Genomic DNA, 14,846 nt, shown 5'->3' on the forward strand with positions numbered 1-14,846 from the left:
CTGTAATCCTAGCACTTTGGGAGGCTGAGGAGGGCAGATCACCTTAGGTCAGGAACTCAAGACCAGCCTGGCCAACAAGGTGAAACCCCGTCTTTACTAAAAATACAAAGAATAGCCAGGCAGGGTAGTACGCACCTGTAGTTCCAGCTACTCAGGAGGCTGAGGTGGGAGGATCACTTGAACCCGGAAAGCGGAGGTTGCAGTGAGCGAAGATTGCATCACTACATTCCCGGCTGGGTGACAGAGGAAGACTCCATCCCCCCGTTAAGAAAAAGAAAGAAAGAAAAATTACACATGCATCATTCCCTACAAAGCAGTACACACACACGCACACACACACACACACACGAATAACAATATTAATGCACTCACCACCTACTTAAAAAATAGAACATCAGGCTGGGCATGGTGGCTGATGCCTATAATCCCAACACTTTGGGAGGCCAAGTTGGGAGGATCGCTTGAGCCCAGAAGTTCAAGGTTGCAGTGAGCTATGACTGTGCCACTGTACCTGGGTGACAGAGCAAGACCCTCCCTCTAAAAAAAAACAAAAAAAAAGGCCAGGCATGGTGGCTCACACGTGTAATCCCAGCACTTTAGGAGGCCAAGGTGGGAGAATTGCTTGAGTCTAGGAGTTTGAAGACAAGCCTGGACAACATAGGGAGACCCCATCTCTGCAAAAACATTTAAACATCAGTTGGGAGTGGTAGTGTGTATCTGTGGTCCCAGCTACTCAGGAGGCTGAGGTGGGAGGATCACTTGATCCCAGGAGATCAAGGCTGCAGTGAGCTCTGATCACGCCCCTGCACTCCAGCCTGGGTGACAGAGCAAGACCCTTTCTCAAAAAGGCCTGGCGTGGTGGCTCACACCTATAATCCCAGCACTTTGGGAGGCCAAGGCAGGCTGGCCAACATGGCAAAACCCCATCTCTACTAAAAAAAAATACAAAAATTAGCCGGGCATGGTGGTACATGCCTGTAATCCCAGCTACTTGGGAGGCTGAAGCAGGAGAATCACTTAAACCCGGGAGGCGGAGGTTGCAATGAGCTGAGATAGTGAAAAGAATATAATTGAAACTTTTAAAACCCTTTATGATAATATTCCTCTGTCCTTTTCCCTCCAGGGGTAACCACTATCCTGAATTTTATTTATTTATTTATTTATTTATTTATTTATTTATTTTATTTTATTTTATTTTTTTTGAGACAGAGTCTCGCTCTGTCGCCCAGGCTGGAGTGCAGTGGCGTGATCTCGGCTCACTGCAGCCTCTGCCTCCCGGGCTCACGCCATTCTCCTGCCTCAGCCTCCCGAGCAGCTGGGACTACAGGCGCCCGCCACCACGCTCGGCTACTTTTTTTGGATTTTTAGTAGAGACGGGGTTTCACTGTGTTTGCCAGGATGGTCTCGGTCTCCTGACCTCGTGATCCGCCCACCTCGGCCTCCCAAAGTGCTGGGATTACAGGCATGAGCCACCGCGCCCGGCCCCTGAATTTTATATTTTTAATTTCTTTGCTTTTCCTTATGGTTTTGCCACATATATTTATCTCCCTAACAGTTTGTTTCTTCTTGCATGTTTTTGACTTTGGCACTCTGCCTTGTTTGTGATAATCACCATTTTGGTGTGTGTAGCTGTGGTTTACTCTGTTTTGCTTCTCTGTAGCACTCCATCGTAGGACTATGCCATATGCTACCATTCTGCTGTTGATGGACGTTTGGTTGTTTTTAGCTGTTTGCTATTTCATGCTACTAGGACCATTCTTGTTTCTGTCTTCTAGCGAACACAGAAGAGTTTCTCTGCCATGCATACCCAGCAGTGGAATTGCTGAATCATGAGGTAGTCATCACATCTTTAGTTTTATGAAATAATACTAAATTGTTTGCTTCTTTAGTTTTATGAAATAATACTAAATTGTTTGCTTATGAAGTATCTCCAATCACTGTGTTGCCCAGGCTGGTCTTGAACCCCTGGGCTCAAGCAATCATCCTGCCTCAGCCTCCCAAGCTGCTGACTCTTATTAACTGACATGACATGATCAGATTTAAAATGCTGTACTTTTCTACTAGGTGAAAATGGCACCTTGTTGTCATTTTAATTTTTCTTTCTTTCTTTTTTCTTTTGTTTAAAATAGATAGTCTCGCTATGTTGCCCAGGCTGGTCTTGAACTCCTAGGCCCAAGCGATCCTCCCACATGAGCCTCCCAAAGTGTCGGGATTACTGGCATAAGCCACCACACCCGGCTTTCATTGTCATTTTAACTTTTTTTTTTTTTTTTTTTGAGATGGAGTCTTGCTTTGTCGCCCAGGCTGGAGTGCAATGGCACGATCTTGGCTCACTGCAACCTCTGCCTCACAGATTCAAGCGATTCTCCTGCCTCAGCCTCCTGAGTAGCTGGGATTAAGGTGCCTACCACCACGCCCGGCTAATTTTTGCATTTTTAGTAGAGATGGGGTTTCACCATGTTGGCCAGGCTGGTCTCGACCTCCTGACCTCAGGTGATCCACCGGCCTCAGCCTCCCAAAGTGCTGGGATTACAGGTGTGAGCCACCATGCCTGGCCTGTATTTGTTATTTTATTATTTGAAGTGTGACGGGAAAGAGAGAGTTGCTTATGGAGCTACAGTCCATGTCTCCAAAGGCAGCTAGATTATGAAAACTTCTCCCACCTTTGTTCACAATGGGGGGGGATAGCAGGCAGGAGAGAAGACAGCCTCTGAATTGTGCTACTTCTTTCAAAGCTACAGCCTAGCTTTCCTAACCAAGTCTGTCTGCTCCTGTCCCTGTGTCCCTGTCCTTCTTCCCAAGATGTCACCGAGGACTGGAGGGCTTGCACACACACCAGCCTCCTGAGCCTTTCTGAACCCACGCCTTTCACTGAAATGAGGTCACTGGAATGCTTGGAACTCAAGGAGTGACCTCATGAGTTTGTGGGGCCGGCACACCAGGCTTCCATGGGAAATGACGCACCTCAGTCACCCAGACTGTCTGCAGGGGAGAAAGTTTCGAAGAGCCAACCAGAGTTCACATTTTCCCCGTGAACCAAAACGGGAGCAAAACTTCAGCCAGAGGCTTTTGGGGTGGAGCCTGGGGAGAGTGGGGGTAGGAGGGGGTCATCAAACCAGCTATGCATGCATGCCTTAAGGCTTTTCATCCTCAACTGAGGCAATGTAGGCAAGGGTAGAAATTTCTTGAGATCTCTGGACCTGGTTTTTCCACTTCCAGCCAGGTGGCCTTATTTTTTTTGAGACAGAGTCTTGCTCTGTCTCCCAGGCTGGAGTGCAGTGGCGCCATCTCGGCTCACTGCAAGCTCCACCTCCCGGGTTCAGAGCATTCTCCTGACTCAGCCTTCCGAGTAGCTGGGACTACAGGTGGCTGCAACCATGCCCAGCTAAATTTTTTTGTATTTTTAGTAGAGACAGGGTTTCACCATGTTAGCCAGGATGGTCTCGATCTCCTGACCTCGCCCACCTCGGCCTCCCAACATGTTGGGATTACAGGTGTGAGCCACCCTGCCCAGCCCTTTTTTTTTTTTTTTTTTTAAGGCAGAGTTTCACTCTCGTTGCCCAGGCTAGAGTATAATGGCGCGATCTTGGCTCACTGCAACCTCCACCTCCTGGTTTCAAGCAATTCCCCTGCCTCAGCCTCCCAAGTAGATGGGATGACAGGCATGCACCACCACGCCTGGCTAATTTTGTATTTTTGGTAGAGACAGAGTTTCTCCATGTTGGTCAAGCTGGTCTTGAACTCCCGACCTAAGGTGATCCACCTGCCTCAGCCTCCCACAGTTCTGGGAATACAGGCAAGAGCCACTGCGCCCAGCTGGTGATTGATTTTTAAAACATTAAGGAGCTAAAGCTGCTCGTGGCTGTAATCCCAGCACTTTGGGAGGTCAACGCTGGAGGATTGCTTAAGTCCAGGAGTTTGAGACCAGCCCTGGCAACATAGCAAGACCCTGCCTCTATGAAAACAAACAAACAAACAAACAAAAAACAATTAGCTGGGCATGGTGGTATGTACCTGTAGTTCCAGCTACTTGGGAGGCTAAGGTTGGAGGGTCACTCGATCCAGGAGGTCGAGGCTGCAGTGAGCTGTGGTCATGCCACTGCACTCTAGCCTGGGGGACAAAGCTAGATCCTACCTCAAAATAAATAAATAAACAAATAAATAATTTAAAAATTACTGGTTTATTATATAGAATTCAAATGAACAACCAGAAGAAAAGGTATCTAGGACAAGGTCTGAAAAAGCTTCAAGGGTCCAGCCACGATAGTTCACACCTGTAATCCCTCCCACTTTGGGAGGCCGAGGCACACGGATCACCTGAGGTCAGGAGCTTCTAGACAGACACCTGGATACTTTCGCCAACCCAGAAGTTCCCAAGATTTTTTTGCAGCTAGGTTTCCAGTTTCCATTTGGAGAGTTGAATGTATTTTCTGGATTAAACTTCCACAATGGGGAAGGAAGGAAGGAAGGAAGGGAGGGAGGGGAGAAAGAAAGAGAGAAAAAGGAAGGAAGGAAGGAAGGAAGGAAGGAAGGAAGGAAGGAAGGAAGGAAGGAAGGAAGGAAGGAAGGAAGGAAGGAAGGAAGGGAGGGAGGGAGGGAGGGAGGGAGGGAGGGAGGGAGGGAGGGAGGGAGGGAGGGAGGGAGGGAGGGAGGGAGGGAGGGAGGGAGGGAGGGAGAGAGAAAGAGAGAAAGAAAGAACGAACATAATAAAAACATTTTTAAAAATAGACTTCCGGCCAGGTACGGTGGCTCATGCCTGTAATCCCAACAGTTTGTGAGGCTGAGGCGGGCGGATCACAAGGTCAGGAGTTCGAGACCAGACTGGCCAACATGGTGAAACCTCGTCTCTACTAAAAATACAAAACTTAGCTGAGTGTGAGGGCGTGTGCCTGTAGTCCCAGCTACTCAGGAGGCTGAGGCAGGAGAATCGCTTGAACCCAGGAGGCAGAGGTTGCAGTGAGCCGAAATCGCGCCACTGCACTGTAGCCTGGCAATAGAGTAAGACTCCATCTCAAAAATAAATAAATAAATAATAATAAATAAATAAAAAATAACATTATTCATGCTCACTATAGGACATCTGGAAAATTCAAATGAGTAGAAAAAGTAGAAAAAAGGTCACAACCTTTACTTTGTAGAGAAATACATTATAACAATTTGACTTCTTTCCTGATGGTCTTTATCTTTCCCCGTGTACAGTTTTATTTTGTTTCCATTGTTGCTAAATAAATAGAATGACGCTTTCTGATTCACAACTTACAGAGCTGATTTCATGGACTTCTAACAAGCTTGTGATGATTCCAACAGCTATGACACTTTGTCCCCTGTGGGAATTGCATGGGTGGGGCACATCACCCACCCCTGTATTCTGATACTTTCTAGAATGCCAGTTCCACAGCACCATGGCCAGCTTTAAGTAGTATCTTTTTAATCATGTAGTTCATTTCAGGCTTCCACATTGTCCTTCTAGAACCTAACTCTATTTTTTTTTTTCTTTTTTAAACCCCAGATCTTCTGAACATGTCCCCATTCCGTGAGCCCACAGTGATCTGTTTGTTTTGCCTGGTCCCAGCTCATGCATTCTTCAAGTCTTGGTAACCAGGATGTTTTGTCTGTTCAGGCTCTAAACGATCAGTGGGACAGGAACCGAAGTTAAGTAGCTCAGGATGCATCAAGATGAACTTGGGAAAACCGCGAGCCGCTGTGCTGACTGGACTGCTTCTCTGAATCAGCTGGAACTTCTTTTTGTGTCTAGTTTTAAAAGCTCCTCGGAAGCAATCCTAAATCCAGAATCGTTTCAATTATCATGAGGGGAATTCTGAAGTTCTCATTAAACACACGAATGACTCAAGCTTTGAAAAGAGCCAGATGCCACAGGCAAGAATCCCAGGGCATTGCCCACCTGGGTGTGATCCCCTGATAACTGTCTAACGAACTCAGCATGTGTCCCCTGGGCATGACCATCTGCTGGGCAAAGCTCCAGGACCCTGAGACATCCTGGAATTCCTGTGGTTTAGGAAAGACCTTTAACTACCAGTGGTAGTTGTCTCATCGTTCTTCAAATAATCTGGTCTTGTTTATTATTATCATTACTATTTAATTTTATTTTATTACAGCTGTACTTGGAGAATAGTCCGGTCTTGAGGCCTTTTCACTGTGGTCTGTTCTAGTGTATGGCTCCCACCAGTGTTAAGTAGAAGGATGACTTTGCTCTGTTGTCAGGACAACCTTGAAGGAAGGAGCCAAATGTGTGGAGGTCTGTGGGAAGAGAGAGCCACCTAGCATGTCCCCACTGAACCAGTCAACAGAAGGCCTTCCCCAGGAGGCCTCCAACAGATCCCTGAATGCCACAGAAACCCCAGAGGCTTGGGATCCCAGGACCCTCCAGGCACTCAAGATCTCCCTTGCCATGGTCCTTTCCATCATCACACTGGCCACAGTCTTCTCCAACGCCTTTGTACTCACCACCATCTTACTCACCAGGAAGCTCCACACCCCTGCCAACTACCTGATTGGCTCCCTGGCCACCACCGACCTCTTGGTTTCCATCTTGGTCATGCCCATTAGCATCGCCTATACCATCACCCACACCTGGAACTTTGGCCAAATCTTGTGTGACATCTGGCTGTCTTCTGACATCACGTGCTGCACGGCCTCCATCCTGCATCTCTGTGTCATTGCTCTGGACAGGTACTGGGCGATCACGGATGCCCTGGAGTACAGTAAACGCAGGACAGCTGGCCATGCGGCCACCATGATTGCCATCGTCTGGGCCATCTCCATCTGCATCTCCATTCCCCCTCTCTTCTGGCGACAGGCCAAGGCCCAGGAGGAGATGTTGGAGTGCCTGGTGAACACCTCTCAGATCTCCTACACCATCTACTCCACGTGTGGGGCCTTCTACATTCCCTCGGTGTTGCTCATCATCCTATATGGCCGGATCTACCGGGCGGCCCGGAATCGCATCCTGAATCCACCCTCACTCTATGGGAAGCGCTTCACCACAGCCCACCTCATCACAGGCTCTGCAGGGTCCTCCCTCTGTTCGCTCAACCCCAGCCTCCATGAGGGGCACTCGCACTCGGCTGGCTCCCCTCTCTTTTTCAGCCACGTGAAAATCAAGCTTGCTGACAGTGCCCTGGAACGCAAGAGGATTTCCGCTGCTCGGGAAAGGAAAGCCACTAAAACCCTGGGCATCATTCTGGGGGCTTTTATCATCTGCTGGTTGCCCTTCTTCGTGGTGTCTCTGGTCCTCCCCATCTGCCGGGACTCCTGCTGGATCCACCCGGCCCTCTTTGACTTCTTCACCTGGCTAGGCTATTTAAACTCCCTCATCAATCCAATAATCTACACTGTGTTTAATGAAGAGTTTCGGCAAGCCTTTCAGAAAATTGTCCCTTTCCGGAAGGCCTCCTAGTCTTATTCAGTGATGACTCTTGTTATCTTTTGTGTCCTGTAACCTAATCAGGATTTTTTTTAAATTATTATTTTCTGAGACCTGGATTAATTAATGATATCTTGAGTCTTGGTTCAATTAACAGAATTGTTCTTTTTCCTGTTGTTTTCTTAACTTCTGAAAGAGCTGTGGGCAGGGGGGCAGGACTGAAGATTTCACTACTTAGCATAATATTTTCTTTCTTTCTTTCTTTCTTTTTTTGAGATGGAGTCTTGCCCTCTTGCCAGGCTGGAGTGCAGTGGCACAATCTCAGCTCACCACAGCCTCTGCCTCCCGGGTTCAAGAGATTCTCCTGCCTCAGCCTCCAGAGTAGCTGGGACTACAAATGCGTGCCACCAGGCCCAGCTAATTTTTGTATTTTTAGTAGAAACGGGGTTTCATCATGTTGGCCAGGATGGTCTCGATCTCTTGACCTTGTGATCCGCCCATCTTGGCATCCCAAAGTGCTGGGATTACAGGCATGAGCCACTGTGCCTGGCCAACATAATGTTTTCACAGTTCCTCTTTGTTGGAAGAAATGTGACCTACGAGATCCCCAGTTGATACAGTTGAGATGAGAAGCTATCTGACTATAGAAAAGACCTCGGGCTCAAAGGGAAGGCTCTCTGGTCTACCTGATATCTATATGGAGCTTAAAGGAGGGTGGATGCCGGGCGCGGTGGCTCAAGCCTGTAATCCCAGCACTTTGGGAGGCCGAGGCGGGTGGATCACGAGGTCAGGAGATCGAGACTATCCTGGCTAACATGGTGAAACCCCGTCTCTACTAAAAATACAAAAAAACTAGCCAGGCGTGGTGGCGGGCGCCTGTAGTCTCAGCTACTTGGGAGGCTGAGGCGGGAGAATGGCGTGAGCCCGGGAGGCGGAGCTTGCAGTGAGCCGAGATCACGCCACTGCACTCCAGCCTGGGAGACACAGCGAGACTCCGTCTCAGAAAAAAAAAAAAAAAAAAGGAGGGTGGATAAGATTAATGACCTGAATTGAAAGAGAATTTGGAGCCAGGATGGATCTCCATTCTGTATGGCACCTTGATTGGAAAATAATATCCACGCGTTTCTTCCACTGAGTCTTTCTTAGATTAAATCTCTCCCAGTCGTCCATGAAGAGAAAGTCAGTATTTGTAGTGCCAATGATATAGAGTGACTTGGAGAGAGATTCAGAGGTTAGGGGTAGCGGGAGTAGGAAGGTTTTGGGACCAGACTGACTACCCTGTACCCTTCCTTCTTCCCCAATATCCCTGCGCCATCTTCACATTCTGAAGTTAAAACCCATGATCACCCCTTTGAGGTAGATTGACTGGCTTTAGACACTCACTTCTGCCTCCCCCCACGCTTTGAGTGGGACACCATTCTGAATTTTTTTTCTGAATTATTTTTTTACATCTCTTTCTCATTAGAGATCTGAAAACTCATTAGAGATGTTGAGTCTTATCAAATAAAAAGCATGAGACATCATGGCCAGTAACGTCTTTGGGTGATTTTTCCTCCTCTCCCTGGATATAGAAACCATTCAGCTCAATTCAGTCTCTAGCATTTGTTGAGCACCTACCACACGCCAGGTCCCACGCTCTAGCCTTGGCACTTGTTCTCTCCTATCAGGATGTGAGAAATTAAGGATAGCGTGATGATTAAGAGCTCAGAGACCACGCTCAGTGGCTCATACCTGTAATCTCAGCACTTTGGGAGGCTAAGGTGGGAGAATTGCTTGAGCCCAGGGGTTCAAGGCCAGCATGGGAAACCTGGCAAAACCCTGCCTCTACAAAAAAATACAAAATTTATCCAGACATGGTGGTGCGCATCTGTAGTCCCAGCTGCCTGGGAGGCTGAGGTGGGAGGATTGCTTGAGTGTGGGAGGTTGAGGCTGCAGTGTGCCATGATCATGTCACTGCACTGTCCTGGGTGACAGAGCAAGATCCTATCTCAAAAAGGAAAAAAAAAAAAGGCTCAGGACCTGATGCCTCAACTCAAATCCAAGTGCAGCCAATTTCTCCTGGGTGAACCTGGACAAGTTTTCTTTTCTTTCTTTCTTTCTTTCTTTCTTTTTTTTTTGAGACAGAGTTTCGCTCTTGTTGCCCAGGGTGGAGTGCAGTGGCCTGATCTCGGCTCACTGCAATCTCCACCTCCTGGGTTCAAGCGATTCTCTTGCATCAGCCTCCCGAGTAGCTTAGATCACAGGCATGCGCCACCACGCCTAGCTAATTTTTGTATTTTTAGTAGAGACAGGTTTTCACCATGTTGGCCAGGCTGGTCTTGAACTCCTGACCTCAGGTGATCCACCCGTCTCGGCCTCCCAAAGTGCTGGGATTACAGGCGTGAGCCACCAAGCCCGGCCCTTTTCTTTTCAAGACAAGGTCTCACTCTGTTGTCCAGGCTGGAGTATAGTGGCACAGTCAGGACTCACTGCAGCCTTGACCTCCCAGACTCAGCCTTCTGAGTAGCTGTGACCACAGGCTTAAACCACCATGACTGGCTAATTTTTTAAATTTTCGTTAGAGATGGGGATCCCACTATGTTGCCCAGGCTGGTCTCAAACTTCTGGGCTCAAGCACTTCTCCCACCTCGGCCTCCCAAAATGCTGGGAATACAGGCATGAGCCACCACACGTGGCCTAGAAAAAGTTTCTTTATCTCTCTTTGTCTCATTTTCAACTATAAAATAGGGATAATAATAGATATGTTATTGTGTAAGTTACTACAGTGCTTGGCAGAAGAGCTCTTAAACTGACCTACTTGAGATCAAACAGCAATATAAAAATAACAGCTATGATTTATTAAGTGACTATAATGCTCCTTGTGTACACTTTCTCATTTACCTGTCATCTTGATTTTATAGATGAGGTAAAGAAACCGCTTATGCGCCGGGCGCAGTGGCTCAAGCCTGTAATCCCAGCACTTTGGGAGGCCGAGACGGGCAGATCACGAAGTCAGGAGATCGAGACCATCCTGGCTAACATAGTGAAACCCTGTCTCTACTAAAAAAAATACAAAAAACACTAGCCGGGTGAGGTGGCAGGCGCCTGTAGTCCCAGCTACTCGGGAGGCTGAGGCAGGAGAATGGCGTAAACCCGGGAGGCGGAGCTTGCAGTGAGCTGAGATCCGGCCACTGCACTCCAGCCTGGGCGACAGAGCGAGACTCCGTCTCAGAAAAAGAAAGAAAGAAAGAAAGAAAGAAACCGCTTATGGGCTGGGCATGGTGGCTCCTACCTGTGATCCCAGCACTTTGGGAGGCTGAAGCAGGAGTTTGGGACCAGCCTGGGCAACATAGGGAGACCCCATCTCTAATGACAACAACAAAAATTAGCCAGACATGGTGGAGCACACCTGTAGTCCCAGCTACTCGAGAGGCTGTGGCTACAGTGAGCCCTGATCATGCCACTGCACTCCAGCCTAAGAGACAGAATGAGACCCTGTCTCAAAAAAAGAAAAAGAAAAAGAAAAAGAAGGTTGGCCGGGCGCGGTGGCTCAAGCCTGTAATCCCAGCACTTTGGGAGGCCGAGACGGGTGGATCACGAGGTCAGGAGATCGAGACCATCCTGGATAACACGGTGAAACCCCGTCTCTACTAAGAAATACAAAAAACTAGCCGGGCGAGGTGGCAGGCGCCTGTAGTCCCAGCTACTCGGGAGGCTGAGGCCGGAGAATGGCGTGAACCCGGGAGGCGGAGCTTGCAGTGAGCTGAGATCCGGCCACTGCACTCCAGCCTGGGCTACAGAGCGAGACTCCGTCTCAAAAAAAAAAAAGAAAAAGAAAAAGAAGGTTATGTTAGGGCAGGTTTCATAAAGAGAGAACACTTCAGCAGACTGCCAAAAGCTGAGCCTATGTGGAATAGATAGGAGCCCAAGAGAGGGGAAGTATGACAAGGCCTCTTGGGGGAGATGGGACCGAGCAGAGGAAGGTAGGGAAGGCCACACCAGGTGGAGAAAAGAGCAGTAACAGAGCCTCAGAGACAAGTAATATTCGGTGGGGTCTGTGGTCACAGAAAGAAGAATGAGGGGCAGGAATATAGGGTGTCAGGAAGGAAAGGGAAAGGAGGGAGGCCGAGATTGAGGGGATGATTGGTTATCCAGAGGAGTCTTGTGCTGATTTGAAGCTCATGCTGGACATCATCCAGCGCAGCCCTGGACCACCTGCATTAGAATCACCCATGCAGGGCTGGGCACAGTGGTGCACTCCTCTAATCCCAGCACTTTGGGAGGGCAAACCTGGAGGATTACTTTAGTCCAGGAGTTCGAGACCAGCCTAGGCAACATGGTGAAACCCCATCTCTACTACAAATACAAAAATTAGGTGGGCGTGGTGGTACACACCTGTAGTCTCAGCTACTGAGGAGGCTAAGGTGGGAGGACTGCTTGAGCCGGGGAGGTTGAGACTGCAGTAAGCTATAATGGTGTCACTGCACTTCAGCCTGGGTGACAGAGCAAGACCCTGTCTCAAAAAAAAAAAAAAAAAAAGTCAAATTGAAGATAAACTTAGAACTTAGGCTGGGTGCAGTGGCTCATGCCTGTAATCCCAGCACTTTGGGAGGCCGAGGTGGGTGAATCACCTGAGGTTGGGAGTTTGAGACCAGTCTGACCAACCTGGAGAAACCCCATCTCTACTAAAAATACAAAATTAGCCAGGCATGGCGGGATGTGCCTGTAATCCCAGCTACTCGTGAGGCCGAGGCAGAATTACCTGAACCGGGAGGCGGAGGTTGTGGTGAACTGAGATTGCGCCATTGCACTCCAGCCTGGGCAACAAGAGCAAAACTCGGTCTCAAAAAAAAAAAAAAAAAGAAAGAAAGAAAGATAAACATGTTTCTCATGACCATAGGGGAAGCCTGTGTTTGGAGCCTTTCTCCTCTTCTCCCCACCCATCCCTGTCATGCCCCTAATTCCTTCACGCTTAGTCACAGACACACACACAGCATGATGGTGACGATGCAGGTTCCCGTCTAGCACAGGACTCTGCTTTTTTTTTTTTTCCTGCAGCCAATCCGATTCCCTGGTCACAGGACCCTAGGTCCGTTTTTTTGTTTTTGTTTTTTTTAGAGGTGAGGTCTCATGATGTTGCCTAGGCTGGAGTACAGTGGCTATTCACAGATATGATAGTGGCATACTACAGCCTGGAACTCAGGCGATCTCAGTCTCAGGTGATCCTCCTGCCCCTGCCTCCCAAGTAGCTGGGACTACAGGCACGCACCATCACACCAGGCCTCAGGTCAGCTTAAATGGCAACAGGCTGCAGCCTGTAGGAGGTGAATCCTGACGTTTGACTAAATACGTGGGCACCGTGGCCCTCCTCTGCTTTCTCAGCCAGTCTCCTTAGGGTGCATGTCACTGTCCCATGATCTCTCATCAGTCTAGGAGCCCTGCGGCGTATTTCATTGATCTTTGTACTCTTAGTACCTGGCACACAGCCTGTGCTCAATTAACGATAATAGCGAGTGTCTATTGAGCTCTTACTGTGTACCTAGGTACTGCCCTAAGCATTTTATGAGTGTTAACTCATTTAACCTACATGAAGTTGGTCCTATTACTATCCTCCAGATGAGGAACTGGAAGCCCCAAGAAATTAAATACTTTGCCCATTTTCACACTGCTGAGAAGTGGTGGGACCAGAATTCAAGACACAGTTGCAGCCCAGAATCCTCACTCTTAACCCCCAGGGGATATGGCCAGGGCCAAAATGGCATGTGGCTCTGAGGAGCAGCATAAACTAGCGAAGAAAGCACTGATCTGGGAACCAATGAACCTGTCCCAGTTTTTCCACTGTCTTGCTTCACATCTTTCTGCCTCAGTTTGTTCTGTACAATGTGGGTAATAATAATGTCAACCTCAGGGTGGTTGGGGCCTGTGCTCAACTCTGGAGCATTCAAAACTGGGGAAGGTTATTGAATGAGACGAGGCCACAGTTAATTTATAAGGAATTAACTAAACACACACACACACAGACACACACACACACACACACACTCACACACACAGAAAACATGGTGCAACTATGCAGATCATCAAACAGGCCTGTGAACAAGGTTTGGCCTCTGGGCCACCAGTTGGCAACCTCTGATCCTCCCCATTGATCCCCCCCATGCTATTGACTAATTTCTGTTCTCCATACAGCAGCTGGGTCCCTCGTGGAGCTCACAGTTCATCTGGGGGCCAAAGTACATGAAACAGATTACAAAGCCAGACAGTCTGTCCTCCACCAAGTCTGTGCCACACCCCACGCCCTCAGCTCTCTCAGGTGCATTCCAGCCACCTGTCACAGGAAGAGGCGGACTGGGGGGAGGAAGGCAGAAGTGCCCTTTTTACAGGGTCACTGGCAAGGACAGATGTGAGTAGTCCTCTGCATCCGAGGATCTTAAGATAGTGCATTTACCTGCTTCCCTGGCCCCCCTGTATTTTGCTCCCAAGGGGAGGAGTAGGAATTCTAGACCTAGAGGATATCAGATGGGAGAGGGCCTTCAAAGTCATCCAGGACAACCCCAATCAGATCACTAATATCAGAGCAGCAGCTCATGCATTATAATTGGTGAAGTGGGAACTACTATTATCCCCATTTTGCAGATGGGTAAACTGAGACTCAGAATGGTTAAGTAATTCACTCAAGGTATTGCTGCAACTAAATAGCAAAGACAGTAGGCATGATAGCTCAAGTTGGTAATTCCAGCACTTTCGGAGACTTAGGTGGGTGGGTTCCTTGAGCTCAGGAGTTTGATACCAGCTGGGCAACATGGTGAAACCCCATCCCTACAAAAAAACACAAAAACTAGCCAGGTGTGGTGGCATGAACCTGTAGTCCCAGCTACTCAGGAGGTTGAGGTGGGAGAATCCCTTGAACCTGGGAGGTTGAGGCTGTAATGAGCCAAGTTCATGCCACTGCACTACAGCCTGGGTGACAGAGCAATACCCTATCTCAAAAAACAAAAACAAAAATAAATAAATAATAAAGCCAGCATTTACATCTACCAGTATGACCCGAGGGCCAGCATGGCTAGCCATCAGCCTCTACCAACTCCTTGGCAACACTTGTACCAGTTATTTGACCGGGTGCTGATTACCTTTCTGTTTATTTATTTATTTATTTTTTTTTTGAGACAGAGTTTCGCTCTGTCACCAGGCCGGAGTGCAGTGGTGAGATCCTGGCTCACTGTAAACTCCACCTCCCAGGTTCGAGCGATTCTCCTCCCTCAGCCTCCTGAGTAGCTGGGACTACAGGTGCGGGTCACCACGCCCAGATAATTTTTTTTTTTATTTTTTATTTTTAGTATAGACGGGGTTTCACCATGTTGGCCAGGATGGTCTCAATCTCTTGACCTTGTGATCCGACCACCTCGGCCTCCCAAAGTGCTGGGATTACAGGCGTGAGCCACCGCTCCCGACCCTTTCTGTATTTTTTTAACCATAGCTACAC

General features: G+C 48.4%; 1 protein-coding gene across 1 annotated transcript; it reads left to right on the plus strand.

Annotated features, from left to right (window-relative positions):
- Window positions 1-1,757: 1,757 nt before the first annotated feature.
- LOC105494415 (5-hydroxytryptamine receptor 1D) lies at window positions 1,758-8,900 on the plus strand. The gene is made up of 2 exons (XM_071072295.1): window positions 1,758-1,834; window positions 5,510-8,900. The coding sequence occupies exon 2, from the start codon at window positions 6,284-6,286 to the stop codon at window positions 7,415-7,417; it is 1,134 nt and encodes a 377-aa protein (XP_070928396.1). The 5' UTR covers window positions 1,758-1,834; window positions 5,510-6,283; the 3' UTR covers window positions 7,418-8,900.
- Window positions 8,901-14,846: the final 5,946 nt, after the last annotated feature.

Source organism: Macaca nemestrina, chromosome 1 (assembly GCF_043159975.1).
Source record: "Macaca nemestrina isolate mMacNem1 chromosome 1, mMacNem.hap1, whole genome shotgun sequence".
NCBI classification, from domain to species: domain Eukaryota; kingdom Metazoa; phylum Chordata; class Mammalia; order Primates; family Cercopithecidae; genus Macaca; species Macaca nemestrina.